We start from the raw sequence: 18,712 nt of genomic DNA on the forward strand, positions 1-18,712 counted from the left end.
ATCGCTCTTGTCATGCTTTGTTTCATTATCATATACCTCTTGTTCTGTCCAACACTGGCGACTGATTCCCTCTCCTCTCCCGACACACTTTGCCACCTGCAGTCTGCTCTCCGGGGTTCTACGGGCACCGCTGCAGCCAGTCGTGTCTGCATTGTGTGCACAGTACCGGGCCATGCCATCATGTCACAGGCCACTGTGAGTGCCTGTCCGGCTTCTCTGGCTCTCTGTGCAACCAAGGCAAGTAGCCTTCTATGTCCATTTGACCTTTTCCAGCTGTTTCACTTACTGTCAAGTTTGTTCACTGTGAAGTTGTAGGTTTTGCTACTGGAAAGCAGTGAGTACAATTTAAATGGTTAGGAAATAACAGTACTTATTAAAAAAATAAATGTTGGATGAATTAAAATAAGAATGATACATTGGGAATTATTATTATATGGTGATACTTATAATATCTCATAATAATTTAGGGTTCATTTATGTGTCCAAAAAACGTTTTCCTTCACTGTATTTGATGACACCTCTTCTTGCTGTTCTCACTGGCTCTAATGAGATCAACGGATGACCTGCTGCCTCTCCCTCTGGCATCTTAGCCTTGAAACATTGAATAATGGCTATTATCAGTGCACCGCACACCAAAAAAAACCAGCCTTCAACAGAAGCCTGAAATTTGCTGAGATCCACTATTTCAGACAAAGAATACTTTAAATACATGTTGCTGCCCCTCTGCTGCCTAATTCTGCATGGAGAGCTGCATGTAAATTGCTTTTCACAAATACACAAAGACAAAGAAACGGCGCATGTGCACATCAGTTCTTCATGTTAAACTGAATTTCAAAGCAGCCTTTCTTGTGTGTATTGCCTTGGCGATGTTTTAATCACATAAGATGACCTTGTTGTAACGATGTTGTGAGAAAACATCTGAAACTATTTTGTAGTCTGTGTCTTACTGTCTGGCCGTTCCTTGTTTTAGCTCGAGATATGTTTAAGATGTAAGAGTAATTTTAACATTTGTGTCTCTCTGAGCAAAACTCTATTTTAAAAGCAAGATATGTCAACACTTAAGGAGAATATTTTTACATACCATGTAGTGCAATGACACCTGTGACAATGTGTTCTGAGAATTTTTCTGAGAATGAAGCTAAAAGAAAAACTACAGGAAACATACAAAGACACGAGTATCATGGTAGTTTTTTGTCTTATACTGTTCATCAGTTGAACTAAATTGTCACAGTTTAATATCAGCTCGTGTGTGACAAGTGATGTGACTGAAAGTTCTGTATTTTTCTTATCAGCGGTTCGTCGGTAAAAAAAAGTGCAGTAATAATCTTCTCTCCATCTCTGTGTTGAGAAAAGACACCTACGTACAAATGCACTGTGGATTTTTACTTCTAATAATTTACCATTTTCTTTATAAATTACAGAAAGGCAATGGGGAATTTTTTTAATTCTCTTTCATGGCTTTGAGCAATGTCTTATAAATAAAAGTTTAATAGCTGAGCTGAAGGAAGGGGAAAAAGTAAAAACGAGAGCCAGTCCTAATTTGTCTGGACTATAATTACTGGTGAGCAGGCGTTAGGAGACGAGGGACGAAGGTGGCCAGCAACATGCACATTCTCCTCTTGTTGAGCCCCATTGGCGTCCTCACTTGTCCTCTGTCCAGCACACAAAGTCCCTGCCTAATGATGCGCTCCTGGTGAGTTGAGGCTTCAATCCCCAGAAGCAGCAGTATGGGGGAGCCAACCTCATGGCTTAATGACAACCTGCTTGAAGGAGCTTGAAAGAGCTCTCAAGAAGAGGGGGAAAGCCAGTTGAAATGTAATCATTAAAATCACCCCACATGAAAATGAGGCAGACCCATCGCTTTCACAGCCAGTCACCTTATCAGATATTTCGAACGCTGGGCTATTCTCTTTATCTGAGACCTTTAATGTATCTGCTGGCGCTGCAGCTCCCTGATCCTGATGGTTAGATACACCTCGGTTCAATTTGTCCCATGGCCCAACAAGAAAATACAATGGGGGTTTCATTGGAAATGATATATTTTATTGAAGAGTGCCGGAGTGCATTGAAATATTAATTTCATAAAAAATGTATACAGTGGTCTGTGTACATGGTCTATTTTAATTCTGTGGCACATCAGTCATTCCACTGTAGTGAGTGGAAATAGGGCAGTTGTGCCACAGGAGGCAGTGATTGACTCCTCCTTTTGTCTAAACAGATCACTTCACTTCATGTCCACTCAAATTAAACAATATTATCCATTAGAGGAATATGTTTACCCAACCTCTCAGAGAATGACTTTGTATAAATGTGTTTACCGTAATATGCCCAAGTTTATAATGCTAATGGATTTTACTAGTCTTTGCATGTAAGTGAGAACACACAGATCAGGCTTGTTTTGTGAAGCGATGTACTGTTTTTTTTTCTTTTCTGTTGTGCAGTTTGTCCAAGTGGCAGGTACGGGAGGGCTTGCGCTGAGATCTGCCTCTGCACCAACAACGGCACCTGCAACCCCATCGATGGCTCCTGCCAATGCTTCCCGGGCTGGATTGGAGAGGATTGCTCTCAGGGTACGGCTGCTCCCCTTCATCCTGCCTTGAATTTGCTCATTTTCTCATATATACCCCTCTCATTGTCTACCTCCACTCCAAATTTCTCTCTCACACTTACCTTCATACACATCAATCATGTTCATGACCCTACCCATTCCAAGAAGTACCCTCACCCCCAGCTGATGTAAAACACATAGCCTGCAAATGATTGTTGTAATACATTATGCTCTTTGATTTACAGCACTGTAAGCCAAAGATCATTAGCACAACTTTGAGCTGCCATGCCATAGGAAATTGATGTGTGTTTTTTAATTGTATTCACAACGTAAAGTAAAACAACATATTATCAGATAGAAGATCCAGATATTCAGCCTGATACCTCTGCCTGCTCATATACAATACAAGATATGGCCTTGTGGAGAGTAATGATCACAAAGTATAATGCCTGCTATTGTATGAATGTGTGGAGGATGTTTAGACATTTCCTCAGACATATGTGTTATGTGAATCATGTATGCATGCCTTGGATGTAGTGTATGCATGGGAGAGTGTGTGACCATGTGCTTGACTGTGTCTCTGGCGTCTGCAGCCTGTCCCTCTGGGCACTGGGGCCCTGATTGTCTCAACTCGTGTAACTGTCACAACGGAGCCCAGTGCAGTGCCTATGATGGGGAGTGCAGGTGCAGCCCGGGCTGGACCGGTCTCTACTGCACACAGCGTGAGTTTCTCCCATCCGGTTAACAGACAAACAGTGTCATCTACTGGCAGTCCAGTGGAACTGCAGCAGATGACGAGAGAAACGATATATTTTGTAGGACCACAGGGTAACTGGATGATATAAAGTTTTCGTTTAATGTTTTTCAAAGAGAGCCACATCAAAATAAAACTAATGGTCACTTCATTAATTTGCTTATAATACATTCCAGTCATTTACTCAGAGATAGCGCAGATCGTCAACTTCAGTCCGCTAATTTGAATTCCATTATCTATCACCCCAAGGCTTTATTCAGTATTGTTTGTGCATAGAAATGACATTTGTTTGAACTGTTTTTGGTTTTTTTTAACCTTTTTCTCATACTTTGACTATTTCTCATTCTTTATTTCCACCTTGAGGTTATGTTAACATCATATCAGTATTTTCTGCTGAAGCAGGAAACATTTCATTTCCATTCATTCACATGGTCCCTTATTGTGTATGCAGCGGAGACATTGAACGGTATTGATTTTCCTGTTCTCTTGCAATATGACCTTGACTCTTTACGTTGTCTTCCTCTCTTTGTTTTCCCCACCCAAACATTTTATAAATCTCTGTCGCAGGCTGTCCTTCGGGCTTCTACGGCAGGGACTGCTCTGAAGTGTGCCGCTGCCAAAACGGCGCAGACTGTGACCACATCTCTGGCCAGTGTGCTTGCCGAACCGGCTTCATTGGGATGAGCTGTGAACAGAGTTGAGTACAGCCAGCACATTTTAGCTCTGATCAAAATTACCCAGCGGATGAGTGTGGTGATGTGTATGTGTTCTATAAACACTTAAGTTCCCGCTCTGTAAGTGCTTTAATTTTGATGGATATAGTAATTTGCCTCTCTGTTATTCAGAGTGTCCTGCTGGTACATTTGGATATGGTTGCCAGCAGCTGTGTGAGTGCCTGAACAATGCTACCTGCGACTATGTGACTGGAACGTGCTACTGCAGCCCCGGATATAAAGGCATCCGTTGTGATCAAGGTGAGGGGTGACTGAGATGGTTGAGGCTTGGTGGCGTTATAATCACTCAAACACAGATGTGTACACATTGCTCAAACAACCCACTATGTGTGTTTTCTCTGTAGCAGCTCTGATGATGGAGGAGCTGAACCCATACACCAAGATTAGTCCAGCACGAGGCTCGGAGCGCCAGTCAGCGGGGGCTGTCATGGGCATCATCTTTCTCCTCCTCATCATCATGGCCATGCTCAGTCTGTTTGTGTGGTACAGGCAGAGGCAGAGGGACAAGGGCCATGAGATCCAGCCCAGTGTGTCCTACTCTCAGGCAATGCACATCACCAACACTGACTATTCTCTGTCTGGTAAGATGTTACGTAGTCTACTCTCTAAACATTTGCCGACTATGACTAAATAGCTGTGCATTTATTCATCAATTACAGTATACAAATGCATCCTGTACAATAATTGTATTAATTTTAGGCTGAAAGTGGAGGCTATTCATCTTATTTGTGATTGAAAACAAACAGATTACATAGATTGTATTGAAAATAGTGGTCCCAAAGTATAACTTCAATGCAGCAGAAGTGATTCGACATATAATTTCCAGTAATGCCAACTGCATGAACAATAAAATAACACATAAACACCGCAGCTCTCTCACTTTTAGCCTGGGTTGTATCTAGTGCAACATGGCTCCACATGATAACAAGTAAAAAAGCAAGACTGTGAAAGATGCTGTGTTCTTAAATACGGACCTCTCATTATAGTTTAATTAGTCAAACATGTCTGTTTTCTTTTTTGATAGGCTTCATTTTTCCAGGTCTTTGGCTAAATTAAAATAAAAGTGCATCAAATGCACAGTATTTTTAATAATTTAACATTGTTATTGACCAGGGTCGTATTCGGTTTAGTCAGTGTCAGTATACTGTCGATTTAATTGAATTTGATTAATTGCGGGCAAAAACAAATATCGATGACAAAAATATGACATGCACAAACACATGCATGAAGCTTTTAAACCTTTTAAACCCTCAGAGTGTGGCAGCACTGTGGCGATGAGGACCAGCGCTCCTGAGATCACTCAGAGCCAGAACAGCAGCAGCAGTGGGCAGTGCTTCTCCAACCCCAGCTACCACACTGTGGCTCAGTGTAATGTCGTCTCAACCATTTCCAGCAACCTGGATGGCACTCTGACCCTCAAAGTATGGCCCTTCTCCATGTGTGTTCACACAACATTTTATTTTCTGATAATATACGACGGTACAAAAACAGCAGCATGTTGTGTTCTTCTTTTTGCAGTCGAGCACCCTGAAAGGCAGAAATGGCTCTGAGTGGAGGGCCTACTGCAACCTCAATGACCTAGGTCAGCCCTCCTCTCTCTTATCGCGACACACCACATACATCCTCAATTTGGACTTTGCACAATCGTCGATTGAAGGGCAAAGACGCATGTGTCATTAGTCCAGACCTTTTATTGGTTCTAGCCTGCTGTGAATGAAGATGAACCGGGGGTCTCTTGTTAGACATAACCTTTGCTCTGATTTTGATAAGATATGCGGGCGGGACAGGGAAAGCTGTGGTGCGAAGATGAATAGGGGTCACTGTGAGCTCATTAGTCCTCTTTCACTTCCCCAAGTGGCACATTTTTCTAGGATGGCTCACAATGGGTCAAACACTGCACTCTCAAGCTGTGAATTATAGAAAATTAACTGTGAGCATTTTTAAGCAGCATATTAGCGTTTCATTAATGACTTAAAACACACTATGCTGCAGTTGTAAGCAAATGGAAGTATTTATTCGTGTTCATTTCACCTTAAACTCTTCCTGTGGGTAACCGTTAAGTGGAGATTTGTGCATATCTTGTGTATGTTGGGGCGGTTCGAACACCGGTTTCCCCTGTCCACAACATACTGAACTCCAAGTTGCTCCCAATAGCAGGCGATCCATGGCAGCTCTTTCGCTGTTGGTGTGTGTGTGTGTGTGTGTGTGTGTGTGTGTGTGTGTGTGTGTGTGTGTGTGTGTGTGTGTGTGTGTGTGTGTGTGTGTGTGTGTGTGTGTGTGTGTGCTATAATTGTGATAGCTGCTGTACATCAATAAACACTCAATGATTGCTTTGTGTCATATCTGCTTACAGCTATATTGTAGTGCTTTATAAATGGGAGGATTTAATTAAAGTGCTACCACGGTTATATGTTGTTAAATATATCATTATGTTGGTTTGTGGTGGTGCAAACTTGAAAGGGACTGCAAATACTTTACTGCTGGCATGAAAATGATGCTTGTGTTCTGATTACAGACTCATTACTGCTGAACACCGTGCAAATACCTAAATATCTATGATTCATTCTTTGTTACGCTTGACTTAAGAGTCAGATATCTTGATCTGCGCATTTCCACACAGCAGATTAATCCTAGTGTGAAGTGAAAACATTTTTTTTTACTCTAATTACTGAGTAATTATCTAATGCAGCCTTTACACTAGGTTTGTCTTCTGGCAAATCTTCTCGACAAATATCCCATTTTTTCCCCATTAAGCTTTTAAGCCTCGGGGATATGTGATGACAAGCAGGTGAAATATTCAGTAACCCCTCACCATCGTTTTCCTTTTATTAATCCAACCCTAAATAATAACATTTTCCATTGTACCTCAATAAGACCTGTCAACCTTCACACACTGGAGACATTTATCCGTGATGTTTGACTTTCATGTTTTAACTTTTGTTTCAGATGTTCAACAGGGTGAGGCACAGACACAAAGAGGCTCCAGAAAAGGTAAATTACTAATTGTGCAGACAGTTTGTGTGTGCTGCATGTGTGCGTACGCAGATGTTATTCTGCATGTGGAATCCTGCTCAGCTTCACCAGCACCAAAATTATCAAATCCTTTTATGCTTAACAGCCCATGTATCAATTTTCCCATTTGGGGCTCTATTCCCCTCCGAGAACGCAATTTCCCTGACCCAAAATCCCACATCTGAATATTCTCTGTGATTTATCTGAAAACTCGCTGCACTTTGGACAAGATCATGGTGGACTGAGGTTTTATTCCAACAGTAATTGCTCTCTATGGCTCAATGCCTGATACGTCATTTTGTCTCCCACACTGTGCAGTCGGTGGTGAATGTGAGGGACCCAGGGGTGTGAAGAGTGGTCTGAAGGAGCTTCGCTGCGGTCTCTAATGAGGCCTCTTATCAGACTGATGAGACTGTTATGGATGAGATGAGCCTTCCCCTCTCTCCCCTTTGTACTCTGATTACTCTATACCACCATTATTCACCTGTCGGAGACAAAAGAAGTTCAACTTCTTCAGAATGGCAACAAGTTTCAATGCCATTCTCCTGCAGAAACTCTGATATCTGTTACAATTTTTGCAGTTTAATATCAGAGTCTAGTATTAATACCACTGTTATGAGTCAGTGAAAATCGCTTCATCTTTGTTGATACTGAATATGTCCTTGTCTTGCGGCTACTGCAGATTACATCAAAGGCTCCATGTGCAGCAACAGCTCCTGTTCCCTGAATAGTGAGAATCCATATGCCACCATTAGAGACCCACCAGGGCTGGCTTGCAAGCACACAGAGAGCAGCTATGTGGAGATGAAATCCCCCTCCCACCGTGAAGTGCCCTTTGGAGGCACGGCCACCCTCCTGGGCAGTGCGAGCAGGAATGTCTATGATGTTGGTGAGTGCGTTGTTGCTCTGGTGTGTGGAGCTCAGCAGGGTCCTGCAGCTTATGGCCTCTCTGGTCATGTCCCATGCTGTGAGCCTTTACAGATGTTGTAAGCCTTGATAAGAGGAAATGAGAGCTGCCTCTCTATTGCATGCACCTCTCCTTTCTCTTTTTTTCCTTCAGCCTGTGCCTGCCACTCTGCCTCCTCTGTGTTTCTTACATTCCTCTCCTACTTTTTTTCCCCCTTCCGTCTTCCCCAAACTATCACAGAGCCATCGGTGAGCGTCCTGCAGGGACCCAATGGAATGGCCACCGGCTTCTCTCAGAGCCCCTATGACCTCCCCCGCAGCAGCCACATCCCCAGCCACTATGACATACTGCCCATGCGTCACAGCCCTACGCACACACCCCCGCCACCCCCAGAAAGCCCCAGCTCCCTGCTCTAGAGGGCACACCCTCCACTCGGCCCTGACAGCGTGTCGGCATCTGGGAAACGTTCAGACAACTTTCAACCAACGGCCCTCCCTTTGTCTCCGTGTGCGTTCGATTAGATACTGAGATGTTGAGATGGAGGGACAGCCACAGCTCCTCTGGACACTGCTCTCTTGGCTCCCTCACTTGCACTCTTTCTGCGGCCCCGAAGGAGGGAGGGGAGGAAAGAGTGTCCCACACACCAGCGACCATTCACCCATTTTATTTTCTTATATAACTGATCACTCAAACTGCTGCCCTGCCTCTTTATGGACCTCCTGAAGTGGAACATAATCGTTCCGAACAGCGCTGAGAGCAGTACACATGGATTGGGCGGACGGTTTATTTACAGGGAGAGAGCTATCCTCACGCTCATTTTTAGCCCATGATATAGGTTTACTATTCAAGAGCAGCCAAGTGTTTTTAATATACCCTAAACAGAAGGGATTTTCTCCACAGGAAGGAAGGTATAGCAGCCTCGACCGTGTTGAAGCAGGCAAAGATTTACTGCGTGCAGACATCAGAGTTTATTCATTTTTACTGTGTGCAGCAGCTGCAGATCTTAGTACAGCCAACATGAAGAGCTTATGATCATCTTCCTGTAGTGAAGAAATGTTCTGGCAAAAGTAAAGAATACTCTATTCTAAATGTCAAACACAGAAACTTGGCTGAGAGTGAACCAAGTCAGAGAAAGCATGGATAAAAAGTAAGATATTGTAATGGTTCTTTATTCACTGTTATTTGGTAATGATCACAGGTAATACTCATTTGATCCCTGTCTGTAAGTAAAGAGCTTCTTTAAGTTTTAGTGTTAATGAGGCCCAGTGTATTTGGACGTGTATTCAGGTCACCAGTGTTCATGCATTTGTTGCATTACTGAGAGTTACACACATACAGTAGGTCTAAAGTCTGGATTTTTTTTTTCCACACTAATGAAGTGATCCGATCTTGTGTTTTTTTTTCTTGCAAATATCTTCATTTACATTTTTTAAATATTGGGTGTTAAACAAGGGATTGCTTTGACCTTTTATGTTTTGTATTTATAAAGCCAATTGCTTTATTTATTAATTTATATTAGTGATGGTGTTTTGTTATTTTTTTTTTTAAATTAGTGTGACTCTAGAGTAAAAAAAAGAAAAAAGAAGCATGATCAGATAATGGATACCCACTGATGTAGATAATACACAATTTATCTTCTTGTGAGATTATCAGTGTCATTTTGTGAACTGTTTTTGAAGTCACTTTAAATCTTGTCTCGCTCTCTCGCTCTGTCAAATTGTAAATTAAAGATAAGATTTCATCTGATCAATTTAAGACCCACCAATACCCTTTGCAGTATTTCCAAAGGAACCATATGTAAAAAGTCCATCTCTAAAATATGTTATGTTTGTACATGGTTAATTTATTAATTGAACTGAATTTACTCATTCACTATGTGAATTCCATTTCACCCTCTGTAGAAGCAATAACATGTTGACAATCGATTCACAGACAGCGTTTCATTAGTGCTGGACATCATGCCATCTTTGACCAGTGTGGTGACAGTTGATCATACTATACGTGACTGTTTGTCCTCTGAGGAAGGTTTTTCTAGTTGCTGTCATATCAAAGCTGGTTGTTGTTTTTTGGTATATAAGTTTTGAATTAAACACCTATTCTGCCATCAGAAACATGTTTCAGTCAGGTTAATACCCTGGAAGATAGAAGATACATTTACTTAAAAGAGCAGTGTGTGTAACCCTTTACTGTCAGCTGATAGTGAGGTTTCAGATTTCAACCAACTGAACACCCCTCCCCCCACCCTCCTCTTACAAACTGTGGAAGAGGACCCATTCCCCATGTAGATATGAGGGTCTCATTCTCATTCAAAAAAAAAAGTGAAGAATCTTGGTTTCAGGTGTTTATGCACTAATGAAAACATACTTATGAATATTAGCTTACATTTCTGCCAATAGATCTCCTACATCCTACACACTGAACCTTTGATGAAGGATTTCAGTCTAACATAGGAAATGTTACAATTTTGACCTTCTGACCCAAGAGAGTTTTTGGGTGAGGAAAATAATGGCCACACATTATTCTTTGTAAAAATCTTCTAAATTCATAAATGGAGACGTTTTGTCAAAGTGCTCTGATGTTAAATGTGACATGCAGAGTAAGTGATGATATACAACGGACACAGTACAATTCAATTCATTCAATTTAGCCACAACATTAGAGACATAGATTCTTTAATCTACCAATTAAAAAAAATAAAAATTATCTGATATATATATATATATATATATATACGCAGTGCCTCCCTTGCGTCATTTCTAATAACTGTAGTGCTGACAGTGTGATACTGAAAAGCAACATTTTACCATTGTTGTCATTAGTGCAACACCTGTAATCACCCAGTAGTGATGTCACAACGTCCTGGAGTCCATCACCTGCACATCACTGCAGCAGGTTGAGATGATAAAGTGCTGGAAGTCAAGAAGACAAGACTTTCAGGGTGCATTCAGTCGCTCTTCAATTTTCCTATGTGCTGCTCTACACAAGTGTGCATTAGACAACACAGTTTGATGTTTTAACATATACATTGTTAATTCATTAAATACATTGTGTGCCATGTACATATAGAACAATTAAACACAGATTGTATTATCCATTTAATATGCACCTTATCTGTCTAGTCTGTTGCATTTATGTACGGTGTCATATGACATATATTCTTGTGTCTCACACACACACACACACACACACACACACACAGCACTACAACATTTACAAGCAGTGTGTGACAGGAATGCAGTCTTTCGCAGGCACCAGCTGATCTGCTGGGTCAGGAATCTAGTGACTTCAGCCATGAAATAAACGGCATACAATCATGAAAACATACAGCAAAAACAAGGTGCTTTCTCAGATAAATTCTCAGATATTGTGTGTCTTATTAACAGGCATTGTGGAGCTGTGGATAGTTTTCTTTACTGAAAGTAGGGATGAGTGATACCGTAGAAGAGTTCTGATTGTTCTTCAGCAGAAAGGAGGAGATTTCCTGAGCTCTACAAGTGATGGACATGCTACCCGACAAGCCCTGAGCAATTCCCCACCGAAAGGAAATGCGGCCAGTAAATCAAGGAGCTAATGGACTAAATACATCCGGGTGCTTCGGAGGGAGCCAGAACGAAAGAGAAGCATGAAAACACGAGGTCCCACTGCAGCGAGGTGAGAGAGATGTGGATTTTGTAGCTTGTTCACTATCCTCTCAACGGAAATAATTGATGTGATTTCTCAGCTCAGACAGCAACGAAACAGAGATTTAACTTGGATGACAGATTGAAAACTGGGCAGATTGTGAACAGTGAAATCCTCAAACCATGTGAAAACTGAATGCATTGCATCCTCCTAAAGGTGCAGAATATTGCTCTTGCTCAGATGCAGGTAAAATTACTGCTGCTGGGGAGCTGGTGCTGCCTTTCAGCTGAGTCACTGTGACAGAAGAAGGATGACAGAAAAGTTTTGTTTTTGATTTTCTGAGCCTTGTTAAGTCATTCTACTGATCTGAATTACCTTTCAATGCAAAGTGTGTCATCAAATACATCATTGTGTTTGTCCCTGCTTTGCTCTATATTCTCACTGACACATCCACTTCTGTCCACATCTGCACTCCATCATTTTTAATTTAGCAGCGTCAGCTGTCTCACAAAACACATTTACATTTTACATCAAGTAAAAAACGAATCTTCACAGTAGAAAACACTCTCTATTTCCTGTGTCCCTATTCCTGTTTCCGTGAGATGTGTTGAATACTTCAGGTTAAACAGAATTAATTCATCGTCTACATACACTTACACATATACAAGAGTTGAAAAGTCTTTACGATAAAAGAAAAAAAGTAGAAATACTGCAAAGGCAAGACAAGTTGGTTCGGTCAATACCGCACAATCAGTTTTACAGCATATTTCATTTTAGTGGTAGAGTCACAATGTTTCAAGCTATTGATACACAGAAAGCAGGGATGATCACAGTAACCACTAACTCCTTCACCGTACATATGGTCATGTGAGAGTTGTATTAATATAGACTTGAAAACTGTGAACCCAGAGTGAGAACTTCTGATTCAGCATTTTGAAAACAAGACTGAGCAGACTTCATGTAAAAGAAAGTTCCTTCACCGGGTTCATACGTATGCAGAACATGGGATGATAGCTCTTGGACAATGTACACATCAAAGTAGGACTGTCTTCAGGTTGATTATTATAATTTGTTGAATATTGCAGAGCCAAAGAGGAACTGCGAGGACTCTCTCTGATTAATGCAGGCCTCAGGCGTAACTTTCTCTGCTGCAGTTAGCCTGTCGGACAAAGCTGTTTTTCACAGCTGTTGTCATAGAGGTAGAGGGTATACGTCCGCATCCTCTGACAGACTGCACCAGGATGCTGACCACACCGCTGCTGGGTAACCTGTCACTTTCACTCTGGTCTGACATCGGCTGGAGCGGGCCACGCTGGTGGATTTATGTGGGCCGAGGTAAAGCGAGGTCACCATAAAACATTTGAGATGACTGACACATGACTACATCTGTTTGTAATTTCACAGTGAATTTCTGCCAGCAGCGTCACTCCTTGTATAATAGTGCATTAATTTAAATACGCAGCACCATTAGACTGCACTCTGCTGTGTCTAAACCCATGGCAGAGCTCAGCTGTAGATCTTTATTGTGATCACGTCCTGCTACAGGAACCGTGAGGATCCATCAGACCAGAGCTAGATCTTTACTGAGCCATTTTTAATGCACAATCAGTATTCATCCCGGTCCGGCTGATTATTTTCACTCTCTCTGTGTCTATAACAGCTCCCAAAATCAGATCAAAATGGACACAATACACACAATAACTAAATAAGCCCTTTAACAATGTATAGATGGAGCAGAAATTATATGAACAAAAGATTTGTCTGAATCGTTCTAACTCGAGGGGTCAGGATGTGGAGGGGAGCTTTATGGGAACAATTTAAAAAAAAAAAAAAAAAATTTTTTTACATAAGTTCAAAGATGATATCAGAAAGTACTATTTTCTCTGAGACAGAATAAAAAAAAAAAGTACTCAAGATAGCAAACATCCTAACGTTTACTGACACAACAGGAAACTAGATCTGAAATGCTTTCATTGGTATTTTGTGGCAATTTATATCCCAAAAAATACAACTCTGGTGAAGACTGAGGTGAAGTTAGCTGATCATAAATTCACAGGTGTGTAGTCATCATTTTTACTTCATTGGTCAGAACTGTATGTAAAAATGTTAAATTGGTATATATATAAATTTAAATCAATTAGGCTATATTTTATAGCATCAATCCACTGAAGGATTATTCCCATTATAATATATATCTATCTTAGTATAAGAATCATATAAATATCCACTGTTGACTCTTTTTGAAGGCTTTGAGCTGTGACACCGCTGTATAGCCAAAGCCAAATTGTATCTATAATGAGTTACGACTTAATTTGGTCATTTGATCGGTCTCACTGGCATGGACTGTAGCCTTTGATTACAGTTACAGTCTCAGAGGGCTTCACGGTGCCCACATTGTGAAACTCCTCTTTCCAAATGATGTTCATTAATCCTCTTTTGTGTCTCAGGGACAGGCACTGAGCAGAAACAAAGGAAGTCGATGCCTCCAGACCCTGCAGTTCCCCCTCTGGCCACCAAGAGGCAGCCGGGCGTCCGTGAGAGGGAGGTTGAAGAAATAAAAGCAGTCATGTGGGAGTACCGAAGTTTCTCTCTTTGAAGGTGATCGGCCAGTTGCGTATAGCTGTAATACAGTGACAGCCAATAAAATTGCAGCATTTCTGCTGCTGTCCAAAGCTCTGAAACACTATCCAAGGTGCTGAACCAGGCTTAGCTGTCACCTACATTTTCACTGGGCACAGATTCAAATTCCAGTTTGGACAAATCTTAAAATACATGATCAGGAATAAACAGTTACTATGATGCTATAAATATGAATCTAACTTTGTCATTGACCTAGCTTCTGATTATAATTGGATTATAGCAGCTGAGAAATGATTTCTAATATTTTTTATATATTTAGGTAATTAAGTAACTTAAAAGAAAATGTAAAATTGATGGAGATATGACATACACTTAGAGGCAGTACATATAGACAAGTGGAAATATAAAAGCAAAGCAAAACTTGATTGATAGAGGCATAGTCATATCCAATTGCTGCCTTACGTAAATAAATAATATTGCAATGAAGTCAGTTTCTTACTTTACTGAAAAACAATCACCTAAAGACTACCACACCTGTGGAGCATATTGCAATTGTACAAGCTGATGATGACAGCGATGAAGAAGTTCCAGAGAAAAGATCCTGGCAAACACCTGTAGAGCTGCCATGTTTCTTTGTGAATCTAAGAAGAGGGATTAGTCCTCTGCTGCTTGCTCACCTGTTTCCCAGATGAAGAGATTTTTAGGGAACTTTATCCTGATCAAGAGTCTAAGGGAGATGCTGTTTGTGACTTGCGAGACTCTTTGTGAGCTATTTGGCATCAAATTCGTCCTCTAGTCTGTCCGGGATTGAATTAATTGTAGTTTTAGTGCTCCAAAGTTGGATGTCTGTGTTTTCTCCAGTTAACTGCAGTGATCACGACTCAGCTGTGCGTCCTCTGTGTCGGAGCTGTTGGTCTTGGTGTTCAGTAGTCCCAGACCGGGCCTCCCGGGGCAGTACCAGCTTGGCCCCAGACGGTACCAGCCCTGATACAGCCCCCTCCAACTCAGACAGCCCAGCGCACCCCCCAGCAGCTGGGTGGGGAACTGAGGAAAGTAAGCTAAGAGACAGAGCAGCAGAAAGACCCAGAGCCCGAGCAGAAGGACACAGAACAGGAAGAGGATCCTCAGGGGGGCATCTGAGATGCCCCCGAGTTTCAGATAAGGCCCGAACACGGCCATTTCCTCTGCCAGCAGCAGGCAGCAGAGACAGAGGAGGAAGACGTCTTCTGAGACTTCGTACCCCCTCCACAGCATCCCAGCTCGGAGGCACTCCCACTTGCTCTCCCCCTCTCGCAGCACCAGCAGAGGCTGGTCGCTGGAGACGTCCAGGCCGTCGCGTAAAGGCTCGTAGCAGCTTCCTGTAGCATTCTCCAGGAGGTCCAGCAGTCTGCAGAAACCCAACCACAGTCCACCGGCCACCCCGAGCCTGGAGAGGTGGCGGAGGGAGAGAGAGAGGGAACGACGGATGGAGAAGGAGAGGAGGAAGACGAAGGAGCCCACGAAGATGCAGGTCCAGCCCCAACCGGAGCGCAGGAACATCCTGGAAGAAGGAGAGGCGACATGAGAGCAGAGTTTTACGAAGAGGAGGAGGACTCGGCCTTCAGTGGAGAGAAATGTGTCAACCTGCTGAGAAGCTGCAGACTTCAACACACTCAGTGACACTTTCCAAATGTTTGCAGACCTCCTCCTCCTTCGATGTACTAAAGACTTCCTGTGTGTTGAAACTGAGCCTCATCTATCTGCTTTGTAATCCAGAACTCGACGCAAAGTTCAGGAAGACCAAATGAAAATCAGAATCACTCTTATTTTTCCAAAAGCTTTCCAGGATGTTGAAGAGGACCGTTTGCCTTTTTGGAAGCTTGTATCTTTATGAAAAAATGTCATTAAATGAAGTAAAAGTAGAGTTCAGACTCATTGATGTCCATCGTCAAACCCACGGATTTCAGCTGCCGCCTCCCTCTGAGCTGATGTGGGTCGGCTGTCTGAGAAGAAGCGCTCAACGGTGCCGGGCAGCAAGAAACACCGAGAATGACTGGAAATAGTTCATGTTGAGAAGAATTTCTTTCAATACCTGAAGCAGCCTCATTGGTAATTTAATCAGGTCACTTGAGTTTGAGCTGTTGAGCTCAAAACAACATGCATGTTTTAGAGTCTTTCAGCTCATTGTTTTGGTTTTATGGCCAAAGAATGTTTGTGTATTGATATTTTCATGCTGTTATTTGATCCGTGAAGTGTTAACTCACTGCTAAAGATGGCGGATGTTTCTCTCAGGAGTATGTGGAGACGAAAACGGAGCTAAAAGGAATATTTGACCAACATTCATCAGGTGAACAGAAATCCATCCATTCATCCTGTTCAGGATCTAACTACAGCTACAGCTCACTGAGTCACCATGATGACAGAAATATAACAGATTACTGTTCATGTTGTTCAGTGTCTGCTGAACATGCAAACAGACATCTGTTTGTTTGTTTATTCATCATATCAACCTAATTGGATAATAATGCGTTGATAAAGTTAAGTTCTGCTTTAAGTTTATGAACAAAACCTCCAACAAGTCATTTTGTCTGATGACGAGCTGTGCAGCACCAGTAGAGGAGGATTCATTCATAGTTTAGATGATGAACTGCTAACATATTGTACCAGGCATGAGTACTGAGCACGCTGAACACGGAGCAGCAGGTGGTCGAGGGGAGTTTGAACATGGTTGATGTGGAGCTGTTTGCAGGAGAGGCTGATAACTGTAGAAAATACATTATGTGATGAAAGAGGCATTATAGGAAATAGATGACAATGACCATTTAACACAGATTCATAATGAACTTTAATTCAGCTTTTAACAAATCTAATAATCAAAATGCTTGTCTGTGTTCCAATAATTTATTTTATCACATTTTTGTTAGTTCTTCTTTGAATAAAAGAAAACTGGATCTACTGTGTCACTGAACGACCCAACAGAATCACAGGTAGACAAGCGTAAACTGGAAGTGGTCTCACCTGTAGAGGAAGTGGCTTCTCTTGGCGAAGACACTGTGCTGGGAGACCCAGAGGTTCAGCCCTGGGCCGAACATCAGCGCCGCCGACAGCAGCAGGTGGAAGTGGTGACGGAACACGGAGTTCCCCAGGAACCGGGCCGCCAGGTCGGTCAGGACCACCAGAACCGTGTTGAGGAACATCTGGGCCTGGGACCAGAACTCTGACTGGATCTGAACTGATGTCTGAAAGTCACCTGCTGCTGGTTCTGAATGCGGCCGTGTGTTTTGTGCAGATGATCCACTTCAGACCCAAAAGCATCCAGTGGTTGACGTGAGACGGCGGTAACCCTCTGTAGAAGCACCGAACACACCTGAACTCTGAGCGGGTCCAGCAGCTTCTCCCCCCGGTGGTTCTGGCTGTGGAGGGACCGAGACGTCCAACAGTCGCAGCTTCAGAAGACTCCTTGAAGTGTCTCCGTTGTAACTGCAGCTGCTCTCCTCTCCAACACTCACACATAAAACAAGCGTGTTGTCGCCCTGTCACGTGTCTGCGGGCCCTGAAGGTGTCACATTGCTGCGACTGCGGTTACTGAATGTCGGACCGGTTCCTCGGCGTTCATGTGGACGTGGCAGAGTTTCTGATTCAATAAACCTCAATCCGACGCAGAGTTTAGGGGCTGAGAGTTCACCGAGCTCCCGCCCACAGGAGCCGCCAATTAAAAGTGTCATCGATTACATGTAATGTGTCACATTATGTGTGTTTGTGTGAGTGTTCATGTCTATTAATAGTAGTAACCTTTGTACTGTATCTGGGCTGGGACTCAGCTGTCGCAGCGTCTGTCTCTGTCAATCAGAGGCAACACACACACACACACACACACACACACACACACACACACACACACACACATTTAGTGATCTTTCTCTCCTGCTCTGATATCTTGTGTTTCATTTATTTCTTCATCCACCTGAACAGACCAACACAGTTCTGTCCACCAACCATGTCGTCACCTTAAGATCCTCCTGCAACAAGTTCAGTCGTACAGTTCATCTCCAACATACATCATGTCAACAAACGAATTTGATGCTATTAAGATATTAAAAGTTTCCAGATATATTGGACCAATAAGATCTGACTCAGTCAGTACTAAACTTTATTTCTCTCTTTCAAAGGTCCTGGCTGTCTTTGTAGGTGACGTATGAATAGAAACAAGCAGTCGTCAACTGTCAAGCCTTGTAGACTTTCAATTTGTCCAGGAATAAATAGCAAATGAATCCCTAAAAGTTAAATTTTTTTGGGATAAACCATTTATTTGCTTTCATGCTGAGTCAGATTAAAACACACCACACACCCAAAAACATGCACCTCAGATCAGGTTACCTGGCGCCGCGCTAGTGGCAGCCTGTTGCAGCAGCTCCCCCCTGAGAGCCCCCCCTGCTGTAGCGAAGAAATTTCCCCTCGGGGATTAATAAAGTGAAATAAAAAAAAAAAATAATAATGTCTGTTCGCCAAGTGAAGTGTGAAACGATCAACAAGCAGGCTAACAAACAGGAAACAGTTTAAACAAAATCCATTCACTG

At 42.4% G+C, this 18,712-nt stretch overlaps 2 protein-coding genes across 9 annotated transcripts in view; one reads left to right on the plus strand and one right to left on the minus strand.

Annotated features, from left to right (window-relative positions):
- The window catches only part of megf11 (multiple EGF-like-domains 11), a 70,281-nt gene extending 60,215 nt beyond the window's left edge, over positions 1–10,066 (plus strand). For 2 of the 8 annotated variants that reach the window (XM_069162174.1, XM_069162176.1), the window contains 11 exons: positions 103–237; positions 2,442–2,570; positions 3,142–3,270; positions 3,870–3,998; positions 4,148–4,276; positions 4,381–4,617; positions 5,291–5,457; positions 5,555–5,618; positions 6,983–7,027; positions 7,731–7,937; positions 8,196–10,066. In XM_069162174.1, coding sequence (XP_069018275.1) covers positions 103–237; positions 2,442–2,570; positions 3,142–3,270; positions 3,870–3,998; positions 4,148–4,276; positions 4,381–4,617; positions 5,291–5,457; positions 5,555–5,618; positions 6,983–7,027; positions 7,731–7,937; positions 8,196–8,371 — 1,547 coding nt within the window. In that variant the 3' untranslated portion in view covers positions 8,372–10,066. Of the gene's footprint in view, positions 1–102; positions 238–2,441; positions 2,571–3,141; positions 3,271–3,869; positions 3,999–4,147; positions 4,277–4,380; positions 4,618–5,290; positions 5,458–5,554; positions 5,619–6,982; positions 7,028–7,366; positions 7,664–7,730; positions 7,938–8,195 lie in introns of those variants that run through there. The other 6 variants (XM_069162175.1, XM_069162177.1, XM_069162178.1 and 3 more) reach the window with 4 other exon arrangements.
- A 1,977-nt stretch (positions 10,067–12,043) lies between these two features.
- LOC138205858 (fat storage-inducing transmembrane protein 1-like) lies at positions 12,044–17,775 on the minus strand. The gene is made up of 2 exons (XM_069162182.1): positions 17,154–17,775; positions 12,044–15,696 (listed from the first exon to the last, which is right to left on the minus strand). The coding sequence occupies exons 1-2, from the start codon at positions 17,330–17,332 to the stop codon at positions 15,018–15,020; spliced, it is 858 nt and encodes a 285-aa protein (XP_069018283.1). The 5' UTR covers positions 17,333–17,775; the 3' UTR covers positions 12,044–15,017.
- Positions 17,776–18,712: the final 937 nt, after the last annotated feature.

This window comes from Embiotoca jacksoni, unplaced genomic scaffold (genome assembly GCF_022577435.1).
Source record: "Embiotoca jacksoni isolate LCO1_2020_lvr unplaced genomic scaffold, fEmbJac1.0.p SCAF_3, whole genome shotgun sequence".
Taxonomy (NCBI): domain Eukaryota; kingdom Metazoa; phylum Chordata; class Actinopteri; family Embiotocidae; genus Embiotoca; species Embiotoca jacksoni.